Here is a 24,205-nt window from a genome sequence, read left to right as displayed (position 1 = left end):
TACCCCGGACACGCGGTCCTGCCCGAAAACACACAACTGTCAGACTCTGCATCAGCCATGGCTCCTGTCGCTACACAACAAATCGAGGTGTCGGTCCTGCACGGTGCCCACGACCTGCGCACGGAGAAGCGCGAGATCGGCGCGCCCGGTGAGGACGAGGTCCAGGTCGAGCTTAAGGCGACCACGCTCTGCGGCTCGGACCTGCACTACTGGAACCACGGCGCCAATGGCGACTTCAAGGTGCGCGAGCCGCTCTCGCTCGGCCACGAGTCGGCCGGAATTGTCGTCGCTGTCGGCGCCGGTGTCTCTGGCCTGCAGGTCGGCGACCGCGTCGCGCTCGAGGTCGGCATCGCCTGTGCCAAGTGCAAGCTCTGTCTGGCCGGCAAGTACCATCTGTGCCCGGACATGCGCTTCCGCTCGAGCGCCAAGATCTTCCCGCACTTCCAGGGCACGCTGCAGCAGCGCATCAACCACCCGGCCGTGTTGTGCCACAAGATCCCGACCTCGGTCTCTTACGAGGAGGCCGCACTGATTGAGCCGCTGTCGGTGGCCATCCACGCCGCTCGCCGCGCCGGCGTCCAGCCGGGCATGTCGGTGCTGGTATTTGGCGCCGGTGCCGTCGGTCTGTTTGCCGCTGCTATGGCCAAGATCGCCGGTGCGACCACAATCGCTATTGCCGACATCGCCAAGGGCCGCACCGACTTTGCGCTTGCGAACGGCTTTGCCACTCACAGCTACGTCGTGCCCATGAAGCGCGGCGCCACCACCGAGGAGAAGCTTGCCATTGCGACTGAGACCGCCAACGACATCACGGCGCTGCCGCTGGCCGAGGACGATGCTGAGACTCTCGGCCAGTTCGACGTCGTGTTTGAGTGCACCGGTGTGGAGTCCTGTGTCCAGGCCGGCATCTTTGCGGCCGCGCCGGGCGGTAAGCTCATGTTTGTCGGCATGGGCAACCCCATCCAGACCCTTCACATCGGCGCGGCCGCCCTGCGCGAGGTCGACCTGCTGGGCGTGTTCCGCTACTCGAACGTGTACCCTACTGCGATCCGTCTGCTGCGCGAGAAGCGCATTCCGGCGTTCAGCAAGCTGGTGACGCACCGCGTCAACGGCCTGGAGAACGTTGACCGCGCGTTCCAGATCGCCGGCAAGCCGGTTGACGAGGACGGCAACCTGGTCATCAAGGCCGTCATCAACTACTAGGCGGCGGCCTCGGTTGTATCATAGCTAATTTATCGATCACAGAGACCTGCGGCTATATGCGCTGGAGCCGCACGTTGTGCGGCGCTCGTAGTGAGCCACACATAGCGCTGAGTGTGGGTGCATGCACGTCCACACCTCCGTGACCCAATGACGTCTACGCGAGTCGCACAGCTTCTGAGCCCGCGGCTCTACGTGATGAGGCGGAGTCTCCGTCGTGCCACGCGACGACTGGTAAACCTCCGCGGGTTTCTAGAGGTGTGTTTTCGGGTTTAACGCAGCCTTTGTAAGCAGTTTTTGTCAGCAGCTTACATGATGGCCACTACGCCCGCGGGGATCACGAAACATTTCTCCCAATATTCAGGGGTACCTGTAAACCCGCAAGCATTTGTCCCAGTTCCGTCGCGATTAACCACGCGCTCGCTGGCGCAGCGTCGAATCTCGCAATTGCTTTGTCAGTTCACGTTACTAAGATGCTGACACATAGGCGACTTCAAGAGCTGTACTGCCTGTCATGGTGCTCTCTCACGGAGCCGGGAGTTTATAAATGAGACGGTTCTGCGATGTCACGGCAGACTTCCGGTTCTCGATCCACGCGTCTTCCTCAAGCTATCAAACCTCCGGCTCAATTCCTCAGCGATGTCTTTCAATTCGGTTCCGCTCTTCAACCTTGATGGCCAGATCGCTGTCGTGACGGGCGGCGGCAGTGGCCTTGGCCTTGCCATGGCCCAGGGCCTTGAGCAGAACGGTGCGACGGTCTATATCCTCGGCAGACGCCTTGAGCTGCTCGAGAAGGCGGCTGCTGGCGCCTCGAGCGGGCGCATTATCCCAATCCAGGCGGACGTCACTGTTCGCGGCGACCTTGAGCGCGCTGCCGATGTCATCAAGGAGCGCTCCGGCAAGGTCAACCTGCTCGTGCTCAACTCAGGCAAGACCGACGGCGTCAGGATGCCCCAGATCGAGCGTGGTGGCGACGTGGCCAAGTTCCGCGAGCAGCTCCTCCAGCAGACGCCTGAGTCATGGGCTGACCTGTACAACCTCAACGTGAGCTCCGTGTTCTTCTCGGCAGCGGTCTTCATCGAGCTACTGGACGCTGCCAACAAGAAGCGCACGGCGGACGAGCCGACTAGCCAGATCATCATCACCGGCTCAGTCGCTGGCTACATTCGCCAGAAAGCGTATTCGTTCTCGTACTTTGTGTCCAAGGCCGCCGTGCACCACCTGGCCAAGACGCTGGCTACATACTTCCTTGACATTGACGTGCGCGTAAACTTCTTGGCGCCGGCCATTGTAAGTGAAATATCAACAGCGATGCTAACTCTAGTTCCCGTCCGAGATCACACAGGACTTTGTCACAGAGACTGGCGAATTGCCGCGCGATATTATCCCCATGGGTCGTGCTGGTAAGCTCTCTGAGATTGCCGGCACGGTAGTCTACCTGGCCTCGAAGGTCTCGGGCTTCACGACTGGCCTGGGTTTACTGATCGACGGCGGCAGCGCGTCGCTAGGAGCTTCGACCTACTAAACCGTATATATATGAACTAGTGTAATCACAACAATTTGAGCAGTCCTGAGCCGCACCTGCGTGTCTACTAGGCCAACCACTGTTTCTGTACTATGATACGATGCGGTGGCTCAATGGTAGAGCTTTCGACTCCAGTCGGTGCCGGAAATCGAAGGGTTGCAGGTTCAATTCCTGTCCGTGTCATTTTTGCCAATAGTTTATTGGTTTCCTATCTAGGGAAGTGGGAGTACGCGACCCGACGTAGCCTCGGCAGCCGGCCCGACGCCTTGGCGCCGGGCAGGACCAGCGCGTCTACCATTCACGGATGCCGCCGTCCGGGCCGCGCCAGACCGGGTTCCGCCACGAAAAGTCCTTGCTCTCGGCCGCCGCCTTGCGCACGAGGTCCTCGTCGATGTCGATGCCCAGACCGGGCTGCTCGAGCGCGGCAACCATGCCGTTCTCAACCTTGAACACCTCGGCGTTCTTGACGTACGTCAGCAGGTCGTAGTCGGTGCCCTTGTTGTAGTGCATCTTCCAGGACATCTCACAGATGAGGAAGTTGGGCGACGAGATCGCGATCTGCAGACTGGCTGCGAACGAGATCGGGCCGAGCGGGCAGTGCGGGGCAACGCCGACGTCGTAGGCCTCGGCCATGGTCGCGATGCGCTTCGTCTCGGAGATGCCGCCGGAGTGCGAGATGTCAGGCTGGATGATGTCGATGCAGCCGGCCTCAAGATAGGGCCGGACCATCTGACGCGTGAACAGACGCTCGCCGAGCTGGGGTCAGCGCAGCCGCGACAATACATACCGCCACCGGGATCGTGGTCTGCTGGTACAGCTTCGAGAGCTCGTCCACGTGGCCGGGCAGCAGCGGCTCCTCGATAAAGAGCGGCGAGTAGGGCTCGAGCAGACGGGCGAGCTGCTTGGCCATGGTCTTGTGCAGCCGGCCGTGGAAGTCGATGCCGACGTTCATGCCGATGGAGCGCACGTCGCGGATGCGCTCGACGGCCGCCTTCAGGTCGTCCTGCGACGACAGCCAGCCGAGCGACTCGGCCGCGTTCATCTTGACGGCCGTGAAGCCCTCGTCCTTGCGCTCCTGGGCCTGGCGAAGCACGTCCGTGGGCCGGTCGCCGCCGATCCAGCCGTAGACGGCGACGCGGTCGCGGACCTTGCCGCCGATCAGCTGCCAGACGGGCACGCCAAGCGTCTTGCCCTTGATGTCCCAGAGCGCAATGTCGAGGCCGGCGAGGGCCGACATGAGCACCTCGCCGCCGCGGTAGAAGCGGTGGCGGTACGCGGATTGGTCTGCGGTCAGCGGCGCGGAACAGGCACGTACAGATGTCCTCGATGTTGGCGGCCTCCCAGCCGATGAAGCGCTCGCGGAAGTCCTCGAAGGCTCCCTCGACGGCCTCCGAGTGGCCCTCGAGCGTGGCCTCGCCCCAGCCGACGATGCCCGAGACGGTCTCGACCCGGACAAAGAGCCACCGCGGCGGGACCCGGAACGTCTCGATCGACTTGATCGTGTCGGACGTGCCGGCCGGCGCGGCAAGTCCCTTTCTGTCGTCTGTCTCAAGTGGCGAAGGCATGGTGTGTTGTGGAGTGCAGAGGCCGTGTGCCGGGTTTATATCAGGACGGCACTGCCGACGGCCTCGAAGGAGCCGGCCAATGCCGTGCCGGACCCCGTCGGACCGCTGCGGGGTAGGCGGGTAGCCGCTGAGCCGCACAGTGCCGCGCTAGACGCGTAGGCGCTACATGCCACATACAGCTAAAGTCCCAATTGCCGTGAAATGCCGCTATTTGCCGTGAGATGCCGCGCCTGCCCGCACCCCGCTTCCCCGCACTACGGTCCGCCGCCAGCCGCCGGCGACCCACGCAGTGCCGACCCTTGAACCGGATATAACCCGGACAAACGCTATCTGCACCGCAACAATGGCCTCCTCTCTGTTTTCCCTTGCTGGCAAGACCGCCGTGGTCACGTAAGTGCGTGGACGATGGCGCTGACCGCAGTGGCGGCACCCGCGGCATTGGCGCTGCCATCGCCATCGGTCTCGCCGAGGCCGGTGCCAACATCGTGCTCATCCAGCGGTCGACGACGAGCACCGACACCAAGACCGCCATCGAGGGGCTCGGCAATGGAACCACGGCCACGGTCGTGGTCTGCGACCTGGCCGACCCCGCCTCGGTCAAGAAGATAATTGGCCACATCACGGTCGACCTTGGCCTGGTCATCGACATTCTCGTCAATTGCGGTGGCATCCAGCGTCGTCATCCGGCTGAAAACTTCCCTGACGAGGACTGGAACACCGTCCTCCAGGTCAACCTGACGACCTGCTGGACCCTGGCCCGCGACGCCGGCCGCCACATGCTCGAGACCGAAGCCTCGCGCAATGGCCGCGGCAAGATCATCAACATCGCCAGTCTGGTCTCGTTTCAAGGCGGCATCACCGTGCCGGCGTACACGGCCGCCAAGCACGGCATCCTCGGCTTGACCAAGGCTCTGTCCAACGAATGGTCGAGCCGCAACATCAATGTCAACGCCGTCGCGCCGGGCTACATTGCCACCGACATGAACGAGGCGCTCATTGCCAACCCGACGCGGTCCCGCCAGATCATGGAGCGCATTCCGATGGGCCGCTGGGGCTCGCCGGACGACTTCAAGGGCGTCGTTGTCTTCTTGGCGTCTGACGCCAGTAACTACGTCACTGGCGACTGTATCACTGTGGACGGCGGCTGGATGGGCCGCTAGTAGTAAATAGACTGCAAGCATAGACGCACGTACTAGTATCTGCGAGCCCAGGTTCGGTGTAGTGGGCGAGCCTGCGGCGGCGGCTCGCCGAGGGGCTGCCTCCGGCAAAAGCTATCAAACATCTGAGCCGCACTGTGTGCGGCTCGCGTCACGCCGCAGCCGACCTCCGCAGACTAGCTACTCTCCACAGCCTTCCGCAGGACGCTCGCTGGCAAGCCAATTGGAGGCCCTCTGGCGGTAACCCTGCCGAAAATGGCTGCTAACCGGGCAGAGCTCTGCCGTATGAGCTCGTCGCGTGCGGCTCATCTCACGCCGCCCCCGTCCCGCCCACACGGAGCCACTCGGGGATCGCCGCCGAGACTCGTGCACGTGCTACTCCGGTGTAACCTCGGAGGAAGACCGGAGGCCCGGCGTCCGTGCGCGGCGGCCCCGCGGCGCGCCGCATCTAGTGCGGCTGATCTCAAAACACAAATATATTCGGCCGAGCCGGCCAAGCCGTAAAAACAGGCGTACTATCTCAAAAATCTGAATCCGGTGGCGCCATCCATGCCGTCAACGGTCTCGCCGCGCGCCAAGCGCGCATTGGCGCGGCCAAGCATGACTCGCAGCACGGTTGCTGCAGAGATGCCGCAGAAGGCAAAGGCCATGCAGACGCCAAAGCCAACGTAAAAATGCGGTGTCGCGCTCGAGTAAGAGAACAAATAGGTCACAAAGATGTTGGGCACGTTGCCGCCGATGTTGACGCAGGCCACGGCGGCGGCGCGCTTGATCGGCGGCCGTGGCACGGTGTTGATCAGCCAGGTGTAGCCCAGAGACCACGAGTTGTAGACCTGGAGTAGGAGCATCATGGCCACGTAGCGGGGAGCCGTGCGGGTGCTGCAGATGCCGATCAGGAAGCCGATCAGCGAGAGCGACGGACCCCAGACCATGTGCCAGAAGCGCTCGCCGGTGCGGTCGGCCGAGATGCTGTTGAGGACCGAGGTCACGGCGACAAGCAGCCAGGGCGGCGCGGTCAGCAGCAGCGTCTTGGTGCGGTCGTAGCCGAGCGAGTTGACGATGGTCGGGAAGACGGTGTTGATGCCGGCGGTCACGGCCAGCGAGAACATGGTCAGGAAGATCGTGACGACTTTGGGGTCGCGCACGGCCAGCAGGAAGCCGCGGAGGGCGGTGCGGCGGCGCGAGTGGCCCTCGGGCGCGTCCGGGTCGCCGGTCACGGTGGTGTCGTCGTCGCGCTGGCCGACGTCCTCGACCATGCGCATGACCCCGAGCAGCTGCTCCTCGCGCGAGAGCCAGCGGGTGGTCGCCGGCAGCTCCGGCAGGATCGGGATGGCCAGCAGCGCGACGGCGACCGTGACGACGCCCTCGATCAGGAACAGCCACCGCCACGCCGCCAGACCGCGCACGCCCTCGAGGTTCTTGACCACGCCGTAGGCGATGAAGCCCGAGAACGCGCCCGAGAGCCACGAGCCACACACGAAGATAGCCGAGCGCTTGGCGATCTCGCGCCGCGTGTACCAGCACGACAGGTAGAACATGACTCCCGGGTAGAACACAGCCTCGGCGAAGCCGATCAGGAAGCGGATCGCCAGGAGCCCGCCAAAGCCCTGCACTGCGGCCGTGCAGGCAGACAGCACGCCCCAGATTGCCATTGCTACCGGCAGGTAGAGCGCCGGCCGGCCGAGGCGCTCGAGCAGCAGATTGGACGGGATCTGCATGCTGATGTAGCCCACGAACAGGATCGACACGCACGTCGAGTACTGCGTCGGGGAAAGGTGCAGGTCGGTCACGAGCGAGCTCAGCTTGGCGGCCGCGATGTTGTTGCGGTCGAGGTAGTTGAGGATGTACATGGCCATTGTGACGGGCAGAATTGTCAGGTCGAGCTTGAGCTTGAGCCGGCGCTCCATGCGCTCGCGCTCGGGCGTACCCTTGGCAGGAAGAACGACGTCATCGAACTTCCCCCCGTACGCGCCGGGCTCGAGCGCGGTCGCGAGCTCAAAGTTCTCGATCGAGGGCTTGTCTGCGGCAGAATGTACGCTGGCCATTGTGTGCAGTTCCGGTGCGCTGTGGGGGTATTTATGTAGCCGAGCCGGCGCCCGAGCCGGTGGGGAGCGAAGGCTGGCATGCGGGGAGCCGCAGGGCGCCTGTGGGCGGCATCTGGGACGGTCCGGCGGCAGTGAACGGCAATGCGCGCGCTACCCGGCGTACCCCGCATTGACCCCAGATTCACCAACTTACCCGGTCGCGGCGGCGACCCAGTGCCGTGGGATCCCGTGCGGCTCGAGCCGCACCGCACCTCACCACCATGGACCCCGGCCCCGGACCCGTCCTGCTCGACATGGCCTCCCGAAACGACCCCGGCGGGCCCGCCGGCGGCGGCCGCGCGCTCGAGTTCCGCGCCGCGTTCGCGCCGCCCGGCGCACCCGAAGACGCCGGCCCGGCGCCGCCCGGCAAGCCGCGCCGCGCCTACAAGGCGTGCATCCACTGCCGCATCCGCAAGGCCAAGTGCATGTTCAGCGAGCCCGTGTTCAAGCCGCCGTGTCTGCGCTGCCAGCGCGAGGGCAAGGAGTGCCGGTTTCTGCCGAGCCGGCGCGGCGGCCGCACCAACATCGACAAGGACCGCGAGGCCGAGGCCTGGCCCGCCCGGCGGCCAGCGCCCGACCCGGCCGCGCCCGGCGGCCCGGCCGCGCCCGACGACGCGTCCAAGCGCCGGCGCAAGCTCGACGACGAGTCCGGCGTCGACACCGAGGCGCTCGCGTTCTCGTTCCTGCGCAATCCGTCCGAGGCGCTCGACATCCTCGCGCGCGCCTCCACGTTCCACGCAGACGCCGAGAGCGCGTCGTCGGACGAGTCGGACGTTGCGTCCGAGTTCGACGGCTCGGTGGCCACGCCCGCAGCCGCCATGCGGCCGGCCGCCGACCGGATCCGCGTCCAGCACCTGACCAACCCCCTGGCCCCCCCGGCGCCGGCGCCGGCCGGCCAGATGCCGCCGCCGGCGCGGCCGGAGCGGGCGCGGCCGCTGCGGCACCAGGAGCGCATCTCCGAGTTCGCGCCCGTGCGGCTCGGGTACCTGAACCCGACGCAGCTGCGCACGCTCGTCATGATCTTCTTCTCGCGGCACCACAACTACCTGCCGCTGATCCAGTCGTCGCGCATGCCGCTCAACGACGAGCTGCTGAGCGAGTTCGCCGCGGCCGAGCCGTTCCTGCTGACGGCAATCGTCGTCGTCGCGTCGCGCTACGAGAACGACAGCATCCACGACAGCTGCTGGCTGCACATGCAGCAGCAGATCGCCGACCTCATGTTCGGCACCGAGCCGACCGTCGGCGCCGTCGAGTCGCTGCTCCTGCTGTCCGAGAACATCCCGCGGCTGGCCGCCGTCGAGACGCACAAGCTGAGCTCGCACGAGGAGCGCGTGGCGTGGAATCTCATCGGCATGGCCGTCCGGCTGTCGTACTACCTCGGCCTCGACCAGAAGACGCTGCTGACGACGGCCGAGCCCATGGACCTCGAGACGCACCGCCAGCGGCTGGCCTGGACGTACTGCTACATGCACGACCGCCAGGCCTCGATCCGGCTCGGCAAGGCCTTCTGGAGCCGCGGCCCCGGCCTGTGCTTCCAGAACCCCAACGTCGGCGCGTCGGTCGTGCACGACTCGGCGGTCAACTTCCCGTCGCTGGCGCGCTCGGCCGCCAACCGCGAGGACCTGTCGTCGCACGTGCAGGCGCAGATCGAGCTCACGCAGATGCTGACCAACATCCACGACACGCTCTACCCGTCGCGCGACCGCACGATCGCGCTCGTGCCCGTCGGCGAGTACTACCGCATCCTCGACGAGTACACGCGCGCGTTCTCGGCGTTCCAGCTGGCGTGGCAGGCGCACAGCTGGGAGTCGTTTCCGCTCAACGAGACCGTCTGGCTGACGTTCCACTACGCCAAGCTGTACGCCTACGGCTTCGCCTTCCAGTCGCACCTGCGGCGCATGACCAAGACCTACAAGGACACGCTGACGGTGCCGGCGCACGAGCGGCCGTCGCTGGCGAACGTGGTGTTCCCGCGCGGCCTGATCGGGTCGCCGGACGCCAAGTTCATCATCGAGGCCAAGGTCGCCGCCACAGAGATCCTGCGGCTGTGCATCGACAAGCTGCACCCGGGTGGCGCACTTGCGTACATGCCAGCCCGGTACTACGGCTACATCTCGTACGCCGTCGTCTTTCTCATCAAAATCGTCTTCACCGGCGCCGTGATCGCGCGCGACCAGCAGACCATCCTGGCGCTGGTCAAGCGCATCATCGGCGCGCTGATGGACCTCGCCGGCGCCGTCGACCGGCAGCACCCGCTGGTGCGCCGGACCGGCCAGCTCAAGGTGCTCGTGCGCACGCTGTGGACCGTCGAGGGCATGCCGCCGCCGCCGACGCGGCCGGGCAGCCCGGTGCCGGCCGAGGCCGCGCTGCCGGTGCCCGAGCCGCCCGTGGACGAGATCTCGAGTCTGGGCGACATGTTTGCGTTCGACGCCCACACGGCCGCGTCCGAGGGCTCGGACGGCGGCGCGGACCTGACGTCGCTGCTGTCGTTCGACATCGACAGCGACCTGTGGATGTCGTACTTCGACCCGCCGCTGCCGGCGGTGGACACGTTTTCATAGATCGCATTGTGCGGCGCTGCCGCTATAGAAATACATGTCCGCCAATTCCCCCCGCCGCCACGCGGCTCGGCAGCCTGCTGTAGATGTCCGACAGCCGGATGCCGTCGCCCGTGAACAGGTCCGGCATGGCGCTGTCGGCCGTGTCCGAGAGCAGCCAGCTCGTGATGGCGTCGTCGAGCAGCATCGGCGACGCGCCCGCGGCCGCCAGGTCGGCCACGGTCGCGGCCGCGTCCGCGCCCGGCGACGGCGTTGTCGCCGCCGGCGACGGTGGCGACCGCGCCGAGCCCAGCTCGGCCGTCGGCGCGCCCGCCGCGCGGTTGTTGTGCACGAGCCGCTGGTGCCGCTTGCAGCTGATGCCGGAGCTGCGGTGCCGGCGCAGCAGGTCCTGGCGCACAAACGTCTTGAGACAGAGCTCGCACTGGAAGCGGCGTGCAATCGGGTCGTCTGCCGTCAGCCGTGCGCCGCGCCGCACTTACGATTGAGCTTGTGCCGCGTGAGATGGATCAGCCGGAGGTACGCGCGCCCGCACCCGTCGTGGTCACAAACAAACTTGCCGGTCGTAGGACTGACCATTGCGCTTACATGCCTCTCCGATCCGGGGCCTGGGTTGCTGTGTCTGCGGGCCGGCCGTCGACTGCGCGCCGCGGCTGTTGCGCCCCAACATATATATGTCGGTGTCACTAGCCCTTGCACATGTGTCGTGGCTGCGCATGGACTGACGCTTGTGGACCTGCGCGAGCTATCGGGAGTCGACGGCAATTCGCGGCCCAGTTCGGTATAAGGCGGCTATCCGCCTATCCCCGCACCATTCTAGCTCCCACCTTGGCTGTCACGGCGACCTCGACTAGACTAGACTGGGGCAGAAGAGAAAGCGGAGGTCTCTTGGCCCAGTTGGTTAAGGCATCGTGCTAATAAGACAACTCCTTGTGACACGCGAGGATCGGCGGTTCGATCCCGCCAGAGACCATTTTTTTGCAGCGTGGGGGGAGTGCGGCTGGCCGGGCCGTACGCGTGCCGCCCACGCACGCCACATAATCCCGCTCGGCCCGCGGGCCGCCTGCCCGCCCGTGCATTACCGGCATGGCGGGCCTGCCAGCGGGCCGCCCACCGCAACCGGAGGCCGCCACCGGACCACCTGGGCCCGCTCGGCAAAGTCTTGCCGAGCGGCTACGCCACGTTTTGGCAACCTTGCCGCTGACTACCGTGCAGACACATGGACGCACGGCTAGCGTGGAATCTAGTGCTCACAGCCGTTCAGAGCCGCTGCGTGGGACACGTACGCAGCGGCACCGGATGCTGCCGTGGACCCGATAACGGTGGTGGTGAGCTTGACGCGGGCGGTGAAACTGCTGGCCGCCGCACGTGGTGCGGCGGTAAAACCCTCCCCCGTATCCCGCATATCCCGCATATCCCGCGCCTTGTACGCGGGACCGCACGCGCGACCTACATGCGTCTGCAGCTATCGCACTGAAGCCGCCGCGTGGTGCGGGCGGGAGAGCGTGTGGGGGCGCCTACGTCGAGGTAGCTGCTATTTGGACAGGTGCTGGGTGCTGGCGGTACGTTCGCTGCGATTGAGCCGCACGCGCTGCGGCTCTATCCCGCAGCAACGTCATACTCGTGCTGGTAGCGCAGACGCTCTCGACAGACTCACCGCCGTGCACTGGCAAGCTGCAGTCACACGTTTGCGTACTGGCGGCGACTCCGTCAGGGGTGGCTGCCGTTTGAGCAGATTTTGAGCCGACGTTTACTCAGCCACACGGGTTGCGCCCCCTCCCGCAGAAAGCCCAAAGGTCTGGAAAACGGCAGCCACCCGCGCGCGGCCAAATCGCCGCCGGAGACTTGTCCATTGCCAAACACAGGGCTTACCAGACGCCCTCGTCTTCACGGTGGGCTTCGGCAATCAGCCGAAGGTCTACATGCAGCCCCGCTGGCGAGACCAAGGGTGCGCGCGCCCAGAAAAAAAATCGACACCAGCAGGATTTGAACCTGCGCCTCGAAACGAGAACAGATCACAAACGAATTCGAGTCTGTCGCCTTAACCACTCGGCCATAGTGTCCAACATGCAAAGCTAACTTAATTTGAGGACCACAACATCACGTTCTCACGTGCCAGGCACTAACTACCCAATTTACACTTCAATCTCTTTCACAACGGTCGCGGTCTTCTCGTCGCGGTTGACCTCGACCACACCCAGCCGGTCATCGAGCTCATCCGGCCGGACCATAAGTCCGTAGTCGTTTTTGACCAGGCCAAGCTTTTTCTGTTCCCACTTGGTGAACAGCAGGAAGATCAAAATGCCGACGATCGCGGCCGCCTGGAACGCCGCCGACAGCTGGTAGCCGTACTTGTAGTGGGGCGCGTCCTGGGACGGGAACATGAGCAATGGCAGCCACGCGCTCATAGTGTACGAGATGGTGTTGCCAAATCCAAGGACCAGGCCGCGGGTTGCGGCCGAATCCTGGAAGACCTCGGCAGACCAGGCAATGGCCAGCGGCTGCAGGGGCGTCCCGATGTTGGCGATGAAGTTCGCCGCGATGATGGCGCTGGCCGGAATGTCCCATACTGAGAGCATGATGGCGCCGACGAGGATCGGCACGACCGAGACGATCATCCACGGCCAGCGCACGCCCGTCAGGTCCGAAAGATTTGCGCCGACGTAGGCGGCGACCAGACCGATGCCGTTGCCCGCTGTCGGGATCAGGTTGACCTTCTGCACAGAGTAGCCGACGGCCTTGAGCCACAGGTTGAAGTAGCTTGTGTACGAGCCAAAGCCCGAGATGTTGTACGGCAGTAGGAAGAGGTACGGCCGGGGCGACGAGAAAATGCGCACGAACTCGCGCACAGTGAGCTTCTTGGGCGGTTTGCGGCCGACAGCCTCCATGCGGCGGACCGAGTAGTCGCGATCGCGCGTGCTGAGCCACCGGGCACGCGTGGTGGTCGGGAAATCGGGAATCGCAAAGTACCCGGCGGTCGCGACCGGGATCGAGATGATGCCGTCGATGATGAACAGCCAGCGCCAGCCGGCGATGCCGTACCGGCCGTTCATCGACGAGTACACGCCCGTCTGGATGTAGCCCGAGAACATGTTGGCGGCCTGAGCCGACATCTCAAAGAGCGCCATACGCTTGCCCAGCTCCTCGGGCGTGTACCAACTGCCCAGGATCAGGTTGAAGCCCGGGAACGCGGCCGACTCGGCGAGGCCGATCACAAACCGCAGGCCGTAGATCGGCCGGGCGCTCTTGCAGGCGGCAATGCACATGACCAGCGCTGCCCACACGAGCTCACACGACGGGATCCACAGCGACGGCCGCACACTGCGGTTCATGACGATCTGGCACGGCACCGAGCCGACCAGATAGCCCATGTTGAAGAACGTGTTGAACAGGTTGCGCTCCTGGCCGTACAGTTTGAGCTGGCGTCAGCACGTCCGGACCAGCACTTACGTCCTCCTTCATGCCCGACACGTACGCGTTGGAGATGTTGGACTGGTCGAGGATCTTGACGATGTAGGACAGCAGCGAGTACGCAAACAGAAAGAAGTCCAGCCGGAGCACGTACCGGCGCTCCTCGGGCTCCTTCTTGAACACGTCCCAAATGACGCCGAGAACGCGCTGGCGGCGCGTCAGCGGCCGGTTCCGCTTGGCGAACTGGTACGGGCTCGCGGCCACCACCTTAGTCTCCGGGCCTGATTCTTGTACGCTGAGAGTGTCTGAAGCCATTGCTGGCCGCCGAGGGGCGCGCGGGCCCGCTATATAGCGCGGCGGACGTACGCACACGCCCGCGGAGACGCAGCCGAATGCACGGCCAAGCTACGAGGCCGGCCCAGAGCCACCGGTGTGCGTCGGCGACCGCTGGTCCGGCCGTAGCCTGCCTGATCTGGCTCGGGCGCTGCCGCCGCCCCGCTCTGCTGCTTGGCGTGCGCCCCCCGTGCGCCTGGCAGGACGTCTCGGCGAACGCCGGACGGGCGCCGGCAGCGATTTAGCACCCTGGCGGCCGCCAGCGACCTGCGGCTTATCGCGAGCGGCGGCGAGTGACCGTGCGTGGTTCCCCACCTGCTGCACGGGCGGCCGCCACGCACTAGCGATCGCAGACAATGCCGCGCGCGGCCGCTGGCGACGCCCGACGGACCGATGCTGCTGCCCGCCAAGCCGGGCCAAGCGCCCAGTCGGCAGCCAAGGCCCGGCGCTCGACAGCCGGGCGAGCGCAGGCCCGCCAATGCAACGTCCCGGCCGCGCGTCCGCGTGCGCGTGAATCAGCGAGGGCGCATCTCTAATAAGCTCGCTGCGCCCACGAGAGCACGGGCTTAATGGTTCGGGGGCTAGTCTCGCTTGGACTAGCGCGACGCACTGACATGGCTATACGCAGACACCGCGGAGTTTCGGTACATCCGACGGCTTATCCTTATCGTTATCGATAGCACAGACCATTGTTGCTTAGATAGCCAAGTGAGGCCAAGTCTTACAAGCTCACTTGGCTCTGGCGGCTGGGCTCCCAGCTTGCTGGCAGTTGGCTGCGCCGTCTCCGCGCGCCTGGTCGCGCAGACTGACTCGGCCATCGGGTTTCGGCTCTTTCGGCTTTGTCGGCTCTGTCGTTTGGCGAGGGCCGCGCTAAGGTCATCCAGCTGTTCGTCAGGTCGCGGCTGCTCGGTAGCACGAGCGTGCTGCGCAGCAGTCCTGCCGGCAGCACTGTCCATTTTTAAGGTCGCCCTCTGGCGCGTATCCTGCGGCCGTCTCCGGCGCCGCCCGCCCCTCAGTCCGGCAGTCTCCGGCGGATACGCTTAGGGCCTGTGCGGTAGCAGCTGTGCTAAGCTTATCGGGCACCGCCGCTAGCGCGAACCAGCAGCCCGGGTCCCCGCCGAGCCGTCCCCTCCGATCCAAACCGGCGGCTCCCGCCGTGCATCCGGTGGACGCATGCTCAGCCTCGCGCGTGACTGAACCCCGGCCAGAACCAGGCGCCCGGGTCCGTCAGTCATGCCTTAGTGCCAGACCGAGGCGCAGTCCTCGAGCCGTCATCTTATTTAGTCGGCCGTTTGACGTGCAAACTCACCACTAAGATGTCTCCCAAAGCCTCTGCCCGCGACGCGTCGCCCCCTCCGTATGTCACGCCCGCCGACGAGCCGGCCGGCGCTAGCCGGTCCTCGCCGGTGTTTGTGCAGCCGCACCCGCCAGCAGTCGACGACATTATGGCCCATCTCAAGCTGCTCGAAACCCTGGCCCAGCTCCGCCGCGACATCTACCTGCATGATGGCCTTTTTGGGCTCTGGGACGCCGAGGCGAGCGCGGCCGACTCCGCGATCGGCCGCCACAAGATCAAGCGCGCGCTGCGCGAAAAGCGCTGGGCCGCATACGTGACCATGGCTGTCCAGCGATTCGAGATCTGGTGGAACCGCGCCGTGGCGGCCGATCCCGAGGACTTCACACTCTGGGACGACATGTCGGCCGAGTACGTGGCGCCCGAGGCGCTGGCTGCGCTGTCGGGCAAGTACGATCGGCTCGTGTGGACGCAAGCCAGTATGCCGCCGCTGGATGTGCTCATGGTCTGGCACACGTTCACGCTGCATCCGCGGGCGTTCCTGGACGACTGCGCGCGCGCCAAGCACATGCAGTTGTGGTACTCGGGCCTGCCGTGGGCCACCATCGACAGGTGCATCAGCGACACGTACGAGTACGTCGTGCCGCTGGAGGCAACGATCAACTTCGAGACGGCAACGCAGGTGCCATGGACCCAGGATCTCGAGCGGCCGCTGCTCTCGCTCAAGTGCCCCAAGTGTGCGTCACCGGTGGCTGTGCCGCTGACGACCGGCGCCGTAGGAAACCCAGACAAGCCGTTTGTGGACGGGACCGGATTCGCGGACCGCGCGTTCACTGCGACGTGCGACCTGTGCCAGTACCGTTTGGACCACAACTCGCTGGCCGTGGCGCGGTTCCAAACCGACGCGCGCGAGTGCTATGTCAGCAACAAGCCGATGCCGGGCACGATGCTGGGCTCGTACGGCGCAGCTTCAGCCACCAACCACTCGCGCCAACAGCTGCACCTGCCGAACCGGCTCCTGCAGCAGCCGATGACCGGTGCCGCTGTCCTCGAGTTCGTGTCGCCGTCGAATGCCGTGGGCCGCACGCTAGTTGACGTCAGCGGTCTGCTCGGTCGGATCGTCAACGACCGCGATAAGGTCGCCAAGATCACGACCGCCAGCCGGCTCAGCAACATCGAGGCTTACGGCCTCCGTCGGATGATGGCCAGTTACTGGAACAACGGCACCGCGTTCTCGACCGATCTTGTCGGCGCCGTCGTCCGCCAGGGCTCGTTCGTCGAAAAGATGGAGGAGCTCGGCTGGATCGACTCGCCGTCGGTGGCGGCGTCGCTCAGTCGGTTCCGGCACAAGTACGCCAAGTTCTTCTCGATCATCCGGGTAGCCGACGCGCGGTCGATGGTGCCAACGATCGACATCGACCTCGTGTGGCACACGCACCAGGCCAACGCGTTCAGCTACTATGTGTGGTCGCTGACGGCGCTGCCCGGCGTGTACGTCGACCACGACGACAAGGCCAGCGAGCCGGATCTGATGGACGCATTCCAGGCGACGACCAAGGCGTTCCAGAGCGCGACCAACGGCGAGCTGTACAGCGAGTGCGTGTGCTGGTTCTGCGAGAGCGTGCGCGAGTTCGACGCCAGCTCGCTGCTGCCGTCCAAGGAGACGCGCAACGCGCGCGCCAACACGCGCGTGCTGCGGCTCGAGGGCGCCGACAGGCAGCCGTGCGCGCACATGTCGGTGCACGCCGTGCTGCGGCCGAACAACCAGCAGGACCTGATCCGCGCGCGCATGCAGCGCAAGCTGCTCGAGCGCACGTTCAAGAAGGTCCGCCAGCGCGCCAAGAAGGGCGGCTTCGAGGTCCCGGAGATCCCGGAGAAATCCCAGCTGCGCATGTGGGGTCTCGAGTTCCTCATCCGCAACAGCGCGGCCATTTCGCGCGATCCGTCCATCAGCGACAGCTGCTACGGCCACAACCCGCTCTGTCTGGCAACCGTGAACGACGAGTTCACGGGGTGCGCCGCGGCCACGTGCAGCGCCACGGTCTCGGCGGGCTCGTGTCAGCCGCTGACTGCGCGGAGCTCGTTCATGGCGTTGGCCGGCGGCGATCCAATGGTGTATGCCCACGAGATCGACATGGGCGCCACGGGCGGCATGGGCGCCTTCTGAGCGCCGCCAGGCTGGCAGTCAATCAATTGAAAGTTTGGAGCCGTGTGCCCTGATACGAGCCGTGTGCCCGGTTGTAGAGTCGTCGATGACGTCAGGTCCAGGTCCCCGGGCGAACAGATAAGAGTCACGTGTCGCGTGACGTCGCGGCTGCACGCACGTGCGGCGCGGCTGGCGCCGAAATGTCAGCCGTGCCCCGCCCGCCACTCCCGCGCCACACACGCCCACCGCACAGCCTCTGGCCTGCAGCACTCGCCGCAGTGCTTGCGTCCACCGGATCGGTCCGCGCTAGCCCTTGCTGTCCTAGCACACGGCACCCAAAGGCTTATGTGACAGCCGACTCCATCTCCGCAACGCCGGCGACTGGGCACCTCCCCGCCAGCTTGTCGTTGTCGAGTACTTAATCCAGGGCCTGCCGCCCTCCAGCCCGTCGCACGATTCCGTCGCATCATGACTGTCTCTGCTACCTTAACCGAGAAGGCGGCGCCGCTGGTCGCCGCCGACGCCGCCCCGCCCGATTATGACGCCAGCGCGCTCTCGCAGATGTTCGCCGGGCTCGATCTCTCGGCGCCCATCGGCGAGAAGGCGCCGGTGCGGCTCTCGCAGCGCTTGCCGACGTCCGGCGAGTGCATCGTCCACCTCAAGCTGCTGATGGCCTTTGCGCACCTGCGCGAAGACATCTCGACGTCGGACGGTCTCTACGGCATCTTCGACGCCCAGGCCGACGCCATCAAGGAGGCCCAGCGCGACACGGCGCTCGCTCGCATCCGCGAGAAGCGCTGGGGCGTGTACGTCACGCACGCGGCCGACCGGTTCCGGCTGTGGTGGGACTCGCTGCCGACCAGGGACTCGCCGTCGTTCACGGCGGCCGTGTGCCAGCCGGACCCCACCATGTCGTACTATGGGTGCGTGGACACCCTGCAGCCGTCGCAGGACGCCCTGCCTCGCGTCCCGCTGCCGCCGCTCGGTAAGTGTGCTGGCGGCCGTGCTGACCACAGACGTGCTCATGGTGTGGCACGCGTTCATGCTCAATCCGCGGTGCTACCTCCACGACTGCGTCCGCGCCCGGCGGTACGATCTGTGGCGGTACCAGCTGCCGTGGGACGAGCTCAACCGCGCGATTGCGGCCGCCGACTTTGCGTACAACCCGCCGTCGTCGGACGGGGCTCGGTTCGAGGCCATGACGTCGTGTCCGTGGGACAGCCTGGTGTCGCTGCCCGAGGTCGCCGTGGATTGCCCCAAGTGCGACCAGCGGACGCAGGTGCCGCTGACGAACGCGTCGCTCGGTCTGGACGTCGAGAAGGCCTTCGAGGACGGCACGGGCTACGCCGACGGCAAGTTCCGGTACCCGTGCGCGCACTGCACGTACGAGATCGACGCCATGTCGCTCTCCACGGCCGCGTTCCGCAAGTTCCTCGCCGACGCCCAGGACGGCCTGCCCGCGCCGGGCTCGCTGCTCTCGATGCGCGGCATCTTTGAGAACATCGAGATCACGCCGAGCCAGGACATGCGCAACCGCAGCCTGTCGTTTGCGTCGCGCGTCGCCGCCGACCCGTCCATCTCCCGCCAGCTGATCGCGGGGCTCACGATTGAGACCCTCGACGCGCGGCCGACGCTCCGCGACGCCACCCGGCTCCTCGAGCGGCTCATCGAGCGCTCGGACCTGATGAAGACCGTGGCCCGCCGGCGGCGGCGCATGCGCGGTCTCGACCGCATCTCGATCCGCCGCATGATGGCGTACTTCTTCAACACCCACACGCCCTTCTCGCTCGACCTCGTGGGCGCTGTCATCCGCCAGGGCTCGTTCGTCGAGAAAATGGACAAGATCGGCTGGATCCACTCGCCCGCGCTTGCCCACACGATCGACAAGCTCATCAAGAAGTACGAGACCTTCTTTCAGATCATGGCCGACAACCCTGGCCAGATGGCCGTCCCGACGCTCGACGTTGACCTGGCCTGGCACACCCACCAACTGTACCCGCTCAACTATTTCGCGTACTCGGTCCGCCACTATACCCGCGTCTTTGTCGACCACGACGACAAGGTCGGCGAGGCCAAGCTCTCGGTCGCGTTCCAGTGGACGTGCAAGCAGTACGAGAAGCTGACCGGCCAGGTCTACTCCGAGTGCACGTGCTGGTACTGCGAGGCCATCCACGAGGCCAACTGCTCGACCTTCAACCGCCGCAAAGCCATTTCCAACGGCCGCGCCGCCATCCGCGCGGCCACCGACCCGGCCACCGACCACCACATTCACCTCTCGCACCACAGCGCCCTGGCGCCTCAGACCCAGGGCGAGGCTGTGTACAGTCGTCACGTCAAGGCTCAGCTGGACCGGTCGTACGCCAAGGCCGTCCGCCGCGCCAAGAAGCGCGGTGAGCGGCCTCCAGATCGTGCGACCTTCACCGCCGTCGAGGTCTGGGGCTACCCTTACTTTGTGCCTATGCCCTACCCGTTTATGTACGACCCGTGCATAACTCCGGGCATGTACGCCGGAAACCCGTCGTGCGGCACGATTATGGGGCATTGCATGGCCGGTACCTGCTGTCCGCAGGCCTCGGCCGGCCAGTGCGCTGCCGGCTGCGGCGGAAGCACCATCAGCTTCAGCGGTAATGGCACGTGCACCTCTGGCACAGTCTGCGGCTCCTCCGGCTGCAGTTCCGGCGCCGGCGGCTACAATGGCGGCGTCGGTGGCGCGGCGTGCAGCGGCGGTGGTGGCTGCGGTGGCGGCGGTGGTGGCTGCGGCGGCGGCGGCGGCGGCGGCGGCTGCGGAGGTGGAGGTGGCTGCGGTGGTGGCAGCTAAGTGCCGTCAGGCTCGAATCGCTACTTTTTCTTTTGCGGTGGCGCCGGAGCGTGCCACACGCCACGCTCGGCGCCTGGTCCTTTTGATGCTGGTTGTTAAATGGAAATCGATATATTCACTGGCAGAGCGCCAGTCTTAGTTACATGTGGCCGTCAATATAGCTATGCAAACTGTTTAGCAGATCGTAGAATACAGGGTATCAGATACTTAGCGATTGCGCGACCGGAATCGTGACGACCGCACCTTGACGCGCTCAGCCCGCGGCGCCGGCGACGGCGGGTCTGACGACGGCATGAAGTCGTACGGATCTGCCGACTTTTCGGCGGCGGCCTTCTCGACCCGCCGCGTCGGAAGCTTCTGTTTGGGCGCGGGCGCAGGCTCCGGTGCGGGCGGCGGTGGCGGAGCAGTCTCCGTGGGTTTCTCCGACACTGCCCCGGGATGTGCTGCAGCAGTGTCTAGTATGGGTATAGCATCGTCTGCGACACACTCTAGGGCGGTTTCCGCTGCTTCCTCCGCCGTTGGTTCAAGCTTCGGTGTCTTCGCTGTCAGCTGTGCCTGGCGCGTACTAGCCTTTTTCTTGCGCGCCGATGCACGGCTTGGCGCCTTGCGCTTCTTGGCAGTAGACCGCGCCCGGGCCGGCGTCTTATCGCCAGCCTTGTTCAGGTATTCTTCCGAGACTTCTCCTAGCGCGCGTGCGGGTTCGGCAGCCACAGGGGCTGTGTCATCATCACCTTGGCCTTTTTCGACCATTTCCACCGGCACTGCCTCTTCCTCTTCAACGGGCTGGAACACGCTCGGCATGATGCTGGCTTCGGGGGTATCTGCCCGATTCGGGCACTTGTCGTCTGAGACGTCCAGGTACTTGGTAGGCACCTCGGCCGGCGCGTCCTCTGCTACCTCGACACTCAAAGCCTGCGATAGCTCGAGCCCGGTAAACGCGCCGCCGTAGGTCGAGTGCATGGGCTGCGAGTCGGGTATCAACACCTCGGGTAACTTCATCTCGTCTGGAATGGGTATCGGCAGCGAGCCCAAACACGCGGCCTGGATCGCCAGGCTCTCGTTCTGCTGCTCCAGCTCAAGTGCCCGCTTAGACACCTGATTGAGCTCCTCCTTTAGCCGGCGGACGGTGTTGATGGCGTCGCTTTCGCGCCGCTCGAGGTCGTCGTAGTTGTTCCGGTACGAGTTCAGCTCAAACTCCAGCGACCGCCGGGCCTCAGTTTCGCGCAGAATCTCCTGCCGTAGCTCGTCCACGTCGACCTCGGCCCGGTCCAGATCCCGCCGGAGGCCTTCGAGCTTGCCGTTATGCGACTGGACGATGCTGGCCTTCTCGGCACGGAAGTTGCTCTCGAGATCGCTGATCTCTCGCGCCTGGCGCTGCCGCTCGAGCTCAAGCTGCTTCTCGATCTGCGGTCAGACCGGCGGAAAACACACTTACATTTGAACTGAGGTTCTTTTCCACGTTCTGAAGCTGCTCGACGCGGCCGCGGAACTGGTTTAGCTCGGCCTGTGGTCAGATAATTCGCGGAAGGCGTACCTCTAGCGTCCGTCGCCGCTCCTCGTCGTCTCTCAGCCGCCGCTCCAGTGTCCTCGCGTTCCCCTCTGCTGTCTCCAGCTGGTGCTGGAGCTTAAGGCTGGAGTCTCTGGTGCTGCTGTCATCGGAACGGAGCCGCTCGAGCTCCTGCTCGAGCTGCTCGATCTTGACCTGTTGCCGCTGGATTATTGACGTAGTCTCGTCTGTGTTTGGTCTGTTCTCTTCAATAGACGACGCCAACGTCTGTATCGACTGTGCTATGCTTGCAAGCATGCTGCTCTTTATTTCCGTGATACTGTCGATGATCCGCGCGCGCTGGTCCTGCTCAGATGCTAGCAGCTTCAGAAGCTGCTGCTGCCCGGTTTCAAGTTTCTCTGCATTTGCGTTCGCACCATGTCCTATGCTGCGTAGATACTTCTCGGTCCTGGATCCGCTGGCTTCGATCGATCCCAGCTGCTCAGCGGACGCATAGTGGACAAGGCCCTCAATCTTGGCCGTCGACTCCTCCATCTTCTGGAACAACTCCTGGGACTGTGTGCCAAACGCGCCCTGTATAATGGACTCAATTCTGGTGTCAGCGCCTCCAAGGTGTCCACGTACCTGCCATTAGACGCGTTGACCTGCTTGAGGACGTCGTCAATCTGCGAACGCCGCCCCTCAATCTCCTTTTGGAGTAAGGTTTCGAGTCTGGAGTCAGTGGCTGCTGCGGACGCCCTTACCTCGAGCCGACAGTGTCCATTGTGGTCTTGAGACGCTCGGACCGATTGTTCTGATCACGCATGACGTCGTGAATGTGCTCTTGGAGTCTGTCATCAGCGCGGACACATGCCCACGTACCTGGTTGTAACCTCTCGGACGGTCGCCTGTAGACTGTACAGGTCTTGCACTTCTGTGGCCTTGGCGTCTTCGACGAGCACAGAAAGTCTGGGTTAGCATCACCCATACATGGCTTACCTGGCGGTCGAGGTCTCGAGCGTGGCTGAAAGCTTGTCGATCCTCGCTGCCTGCTCCTTAACGGTTTCTTTGGAGAGCCTTTTGACAGCCTGCTCGAGCCGGGCTGACGTCGATTCGAGGGTCTCTGTCATCTTCTGTGCGCTAGAGCTGTGTGCGAGACTCACGGACTCGAGCAGGGACTCGTGCTTGAGCGTGGTGCCGTGCACGCCCGAGAGCGCGGCCTCGATATTGCGCAATAGCGTCGTCTGCTGCTCTTCGCGCTGCGACAGAATCGCTTCCGTGTCCTGAATGGCGGCGGCCAAGCGCTCCTCGAGCGACGAGACCTTGCCGCGCTCGTCGTCAAGCAGCGCCGTCTTCTCGTGTAGCTGGCTCTGCAGCTCGTCGTACGCAACCGAGCCTGTTGTTAGCGGCGACACCATATTACTTACGGCTCTGCAGCTCGTGGCCGAGCTCCCGCAGCTTCTCGGTATAGCTCTGCTCCCGCTGGATCTGCGCCTCGGCCTCGAGTTGGTACTCGCGGATCTCGTGCTTCAGATCGACGATGGCCTGTCGCAGCTCGTCGACCTCAGCCACGTACGCGCCCATGTCGTTGCGCATTTCCTCGCGCTCGCTGTCGAATGCCGAAATTTTGTCGGCCAGGCTGGCGAACTTCTCGCGCACAAAGTTGAACTTGTCGGTAGTGGTAGTGAGCTCGTTGCGCGTGCTCTCGAGCTCGTCGCGCGTCCGGTAGAGCTCGTCCACGGCAGTCGCAAGCTCCTCGTCGATCCGGATCTTGTCGAGCCGGAGCGAGTTGAGCGCGTCTAGGACCGGATCGCCAGTCTTGTGCCGCGCGATGGGCGTCGACGTCGCAAATTGCGCCGTCCGCTGCCCGGCCGGCTCGGACCGGCCAAAGAACGCGCCCTGGCGCGCAATCGGCGACGCCATCAGCCGTCGCGCCGGCTCGCGCTGAATCAGCGAGTCGTCGTCGTCTGTCAACCCCGGCACTTCGAGCATAGACGAGTTTGCCGAGACAGGCGTCTTGGCTACCGCCGGCGCGAACCGCCTCTCGCCCTTGGACTGCGGCGGCGGGCTGTCGAGCTCAAAGAAGTCGTCCAGCGCGTCCATACGCTCGATCTCGGGCCACTCTTCCGCTCGCTGCCGCGGCGTCGCAAACGCCTTGTCTGTTGGCTCCGGTCGTGCCGCCGGCACGTCGTTCAGGCTTGCCTCCATCGCTGCGGCCTCTTTCTTGACCGCGGGCCAGTGTCGGTGTGTGTTTGCGTGTGCGCTCGCAGCCATTCGGCCGCCGCCGCTTGGCGCCTGCATCAGTGGCACGCGGCCCTTGCTACCGCGCGCGCTCATGTCGTTTCTGGCCGTCGCACAGGCTCCGTGAAACCGCTCGTTTGCGATCGACTCCTGGGAACGCGACGCGCTGGTGTGCCTGCTGCTCACTGATCTGCCTGCTCGTCCAAGCCTGATGCTGTCCCCGTAGCCGTAGTTTCCGCTGAGATATCTGCTTTTCTCGCAGAGGTGAGAAGAGAGCGAACATGGCGGCAGGCGAAAAATTTGTCTACCAAACAGCGTTGCCGGTGTAACGTCGCGTTTCAGGATGTTTGATAGAATGACGGATGACGCGTGTGTCACGTGTGCCCGAAT

At 64.8% G+C, this 24,205-nt stretch overlaps 11 protein-coding genes and 3 non-coding genes across 14 annotated transcripts; 8 read left to right on the top strand and 6 right to left on the bottom strand.

Moving 5' to 3' along the window:
* The first annotated feature begins 5 nt into the window (after positions 1 to 5).
* Positions 6 to 1,248, top strand: V1510DRAFT_418441 (uncharacterized protein). The gene has a single exon (XM_066934115.1). It carries the CDS (start codon positions 58 to 60, stop codon positions 1,201 to 1,203), a length of 1,146 nt encoding a protein of 381 aa, XP_066788377.1. The 5' UTR covers positions 6 to 57; the 3' UTR covers positions 1,204 to 1,248.
* Positions 1,249 to 1,564: 316 nt separating this feature from the next.
* On the top strand, positions 1,565 to 2,900 carry V1510DRAFT_418439 (NAD P-binding protein). Its single transcript, XM_066934114.1, has 2 exons — positions 1,565 to 2,490; positions 2,525 to 2,900. Exons 1-2 carry the CDS (start codon positions 1,840 to 1,842, stop codon positions 2,723 to 2,725), a joined length of 852 nt encoding a protein of 283 aa, XP_066788376.1. The 5' UTR covers positions 1,565 to 1,839; the 3' UTR covers positions 2,726 to 2,900.
* On the top strand, positions 2,825 to 2,908 carry V1510DRAFT_t168. Its single transcript has one exon. It is a non-coding gene; the product is annotated as a tRNA-Trp (tRNA).
* Positions 2,829 to 4,463, bottom strand: V1510DRAFT_448642 (enolase C-terminal domain-like protein). The gene is made up of 3 exons (XM_066935783.1): positions 4,041 to 4,463; positions 3,513 to 4,009; positions 2,829 to 3,481 (listed from the first exon to the last, which is right to left on the bottom strand). The coding sequence occupies exons 1-3, from the start codon at positions 4,288 to 4,290 to the stop codon at positions 3,017 to 3,019; spliced, it is 1,212 nt and encodes a 403-aa protein (XP_066788375.1). The 5' UTR covers positions 4,291 to 4,463; the 3' UTR covers positions 2,829 to 3,016.
* A 76-nt stretch (positions 4,464 to 4,539) lies between these two features.
* On the top strand, positions 4,540 to 5,488 carry V1510DRAFT_418435 (2-deoxy-d-gluconate 3-dehydrogenase). The gene is made up of 2 exons (XM_066934113.1): positions 4,540 to 4,680; positions 4,712 to 5,488. The coding sequence occupies exons 1-2, from the start codon at positions 4,634 to 4,636 to the stop codon at positions 5,448 to 5,450; spliced, it is 786 nt and encodes a 261-aa protein (XP_066788374.1). The 5' UTR covers positions 4,540 to 4,633; the 3' UTR covers positions 5,451 to 5,488.
* A 422-nt stretch (positions 5,489 to 5,910) lies between these two features.
* Positions 5,911 to 7,633, bottom strand: V1510DRAFT_418433 (major facilitator superfamily domain-containing protein). The gene has a single exon (XM_066934112.1). The coding sequence runs from the start codon at positions 7,490 to 7,492 to the stop codon at positions 5,963 to 5,965; it is 1,530 nt and encodes a 509-aa protein (XP_066788373.1). The 5' UTR covers positions 7,493 to 7,633; the 3' UTR covers positions 5,911 to 5,962.
* Positions 7,634 to 7,752: 119 nt separating this feature from the next.
* V1510DRAFT_435862 (uncharacterized protein) lies at positions 7,753 to 10,322 on the top strand (the record flags this gene model as incomplete). Its single annotated transcript, XM_066935555.1, has 1 exon — positions 7,753 to 10,322. The coding sequence occupies one exon, from the start codon at positions 7,753 to 7,755 to the stop codon at positions 10,090 to 10,092; it is 2,340 nt and encodes a 779-aa protein (XP_066788372.1). The 3' UTR covers positions 10,093 to 10,322.
* Positions 10,115 to 10,665, bottom strand: V1510DRAFT_403615 (uncharacterized protein; the record flags this gene model as incomplete). The annotated part of the gene is made up of 2 exons (XM_066932180.1): positions 10,115 to 10,536; positions 10,569 to 10,665. 2 exons carry the CDS (start codon positions 10,663 to 10,665, stop codon positions 10,115 to 10,117), a joined length of 519 nt encoding a protein of 172 aa, XP_066788371.1.
* A 303-nt stretch (positions 10,666 to 10,968) lies between these two features.
* V1510DRAFT_t169 lies at positions 10,969 to 11,059 on the top strand. The gene has a single exon. It is a non-coding gene; the product is annotated as a tRNA-Ile (tRNA).
* A 998-nt stretch (positions 11,060 to 12,057) lies between these two features.
* On the bottom strand, positions 12,058 to 12,149 carry V1510DRAFT_t162. Its single transcript has one exon. It is a non-coding gene; the product is annotated as a tRNA-Ser (tRNA).
* A 72-nt stretch (positions 12,150 to 12,221) lies between these two features.
* Positions 12,222 to 13,812, bottom strand: V1510DRAFT_403614 (major facilitator superfamily domain-containing protein; the record flags this gene model as incomplete). Its single annotated transcript, XM_066932179.1, has 2 exons — positions 12,222 to 13,505; positions 13,537 to 13,812. The coding sequence occupies 2 exons, from the start codon at positions 13,810 to 13,812 to the stop codon at positions 12,222 to 12,224; spliced, it is 1,560 nt and encodes a 519-aa protein (XP_066788370.1).
* A 1,074-nt stretch (positions 13,813 to 14,886) lies between these two features.
* V1510DRAFT_418417 (uncharacterized protein) lies at positions 14,887 to 17,336 on the top strand. The gene has a single exon (XM_066934111.1). The coding sequence runs from the start codon at positions 15,147 to 15,149 to the stop codon at positions 17,289 to 17,291; it is 2,145 nt and encodes a 714-aa protein (XP_066788369.1). The 5' UTR covers positions 14,887 to 15,146; the 3' UTR covers positions 17,292 to 17,336.
* A 154-nt stretch (positions 17,337 to 17,490) lies between these two features.
* Positions 17,491 to 20,192, top strand: V1510DRAFT_161256 (uncharacterized protein). The gene is made up of 2 exons (XM_066930356.1): positions 17,491 to 18,255; positions 18,287 to 20,192. Exons 1-2 carry the CDS (start codon positions 17,739 to 17,741, stop codon positions 20,086 to 20,088), a joined length of 2,319 nt encoding a protein of 772 aa, XP_066788368.1. The 5' UTR covers positions 17,491 to 17,738; the 3' UTR covers positions 20,089 to 20,192.
* On the bottom strand, positions 20,003 to 24,149 carry V1510DRAFT_430714 (uncharacterized protein). Its single transcript, XM_066935388.1, has 9 exons — positions 23,002 to 24,149; positions 22,574 to 22,970; positions 22,457 to 22,543; positions 22,339 to 22,425; positions 22,220 to 22,306; positions 21,623 to 22,187; positions 21,524 to 21,592; positions 20,659 to 21,492; positions 20,003 to 20,625 (listed from the first exon to the last, which is right to left on the bottom strand). The coding sequence occupies exons 1-9, from the start codon at positions 23,909 to 23,911 to the stop codon at positions 20,296 to 20,298; spliced, it is 3,366 nt and encodes a 1,121-aa protein (XP_066788367.1). The 5' UTR covers positions 23,912 to 24,149; the 3' UTR covers positions 20,003 to 20,295.
* Between the last annotated feature and the right edge of the window lie 56 nt (positions 24,150 to 24,205).

This window comes from Dipodascopsis tothii (assembly GCF_038497935.1).
Source record: "Dipodascopsis tothii strain CBS 759.85 unplaced genomic scaffold V1510scaffold_19, whole genome shotgun sequence".
Lineage (NCBI taxonomy): Eukaryota > Fungi > Ascomycota > Lipomycetes > Lipomycetales > Lipomycetaceae > Neoaidaea > Neoaidaea tothii.
Note: the sequence above shows the minus strand (reverse complement) of the source record. Positions and strands in the feature narration are given on the sequence as shown.

Bases quoted from the DNA above. Each gene is read 5' to 3' on its own strand.
- V1510DRAFT_418433 (XM_066934112.1), bottom strand. From the start codon at position 7,492: ATGGCCAGCGTACATTCTGCCGCAGACAAGCCCTCGATCGAGAACTTT.
- V1510DRAFT_418441 (XM_066934115.1), top strand. From the start codon at position 58: ATGGCTCCTGTCGCTACACAACAAATCGAGGTGTCGGTCCTGCACGGT.
- V1510DRAFT_418439 (XM_066934114.1), top strand. From the start codon at position 1,840: ATGTCTTTCAATTCGGTTCCGCTCTTCAACCTTGATGGCCAGATCGCT. The intron at 2,491-2,524 runs GTAAGTGAAATA...TGCTAACTCTAG, and splicing joins ACTTCTTGGCGCCGGCCATT to TTCCCGTCCGAGATCACACA.
- V1510DRAFT_161256 (XM_066930356.1), top strand. From the start codon at position 17,739: ATGACTGTCTCTGCTACCTTAACCGAGAAGGCGGCGCCGCTGGTCGCC. The intron at 18,256-18,286 runs GTAAGTGTGCTG...TGCTGACCACAG, and splicing joins CGTCCCGCTGCCGCCGCTCG to ACGTGCTCATGGTGTGGCAC.
- V1510DRAFT_418417 (XM_066934111.1), top strand. From the start codon at position 15,147: ATGTCTCCCAAAGCCTCTGCCCGCGACGCGTCGCCCCCTCCGTATGTC.
- V1510DRAFT_418435 (XM_066934113.1), top strand. From the start codon at position 4,634: ATGGCCTCCTCTCTGTTTTCCCTTGCTGGCAAGACCGCCGTGGTCAC. The intron at 4,681-4,711 runs GTAAGTGCGTGG...CGCTGACCGCAG, and splicing joins GGCAAGACCGCCGTGGTCAC to TGGCGGCACCCGCGGCATTG.
- V1510DRAFT_430714 (XM_066935388.1), bottom strand. From the start codon at position 23,911: ATGAGCGCGCGCGGTAGCAAGGGCCGCGTGCCACTGATGCAGGCGCCA. The intron at 22,426-22,456 runs GTACGTGGGCAT...CGCTGATGACAG, and splicing joins GTCCGAGAGGTTACAACCAG to ACTCCAAGAGCACATTCACG. The intron at 22,307-22,338 runs GTAAGGGCGTCC...CACTGACTCCAG, and splicing joins ATGGACACTGTCGGCTCGAG to ACTCGAAACCTTACTCCAAA.
- V1510DRAFT_448642 (XM_066935783.1), bottom strand. From the start codon at position 4,290: ATGCCTTCGCCACTTGAGACAGACGACAGAAAGGGACTTGCCGCGCCG. The intron at 4,010-4,040 runs GTACGTGCCTGT...CGCTGACCGCAG, and splicing joins CGCCAACATCGAGGACATCT to ACCAATCCGCGTACCGCCAC. The intron at 3,482-3,512 runs GTATGTATTGTC...CGCTGACCCCAG, and splicing joins AGACCACGATCCCGGTGGCG to CTCGGCGAGCGTCTGTTCAC.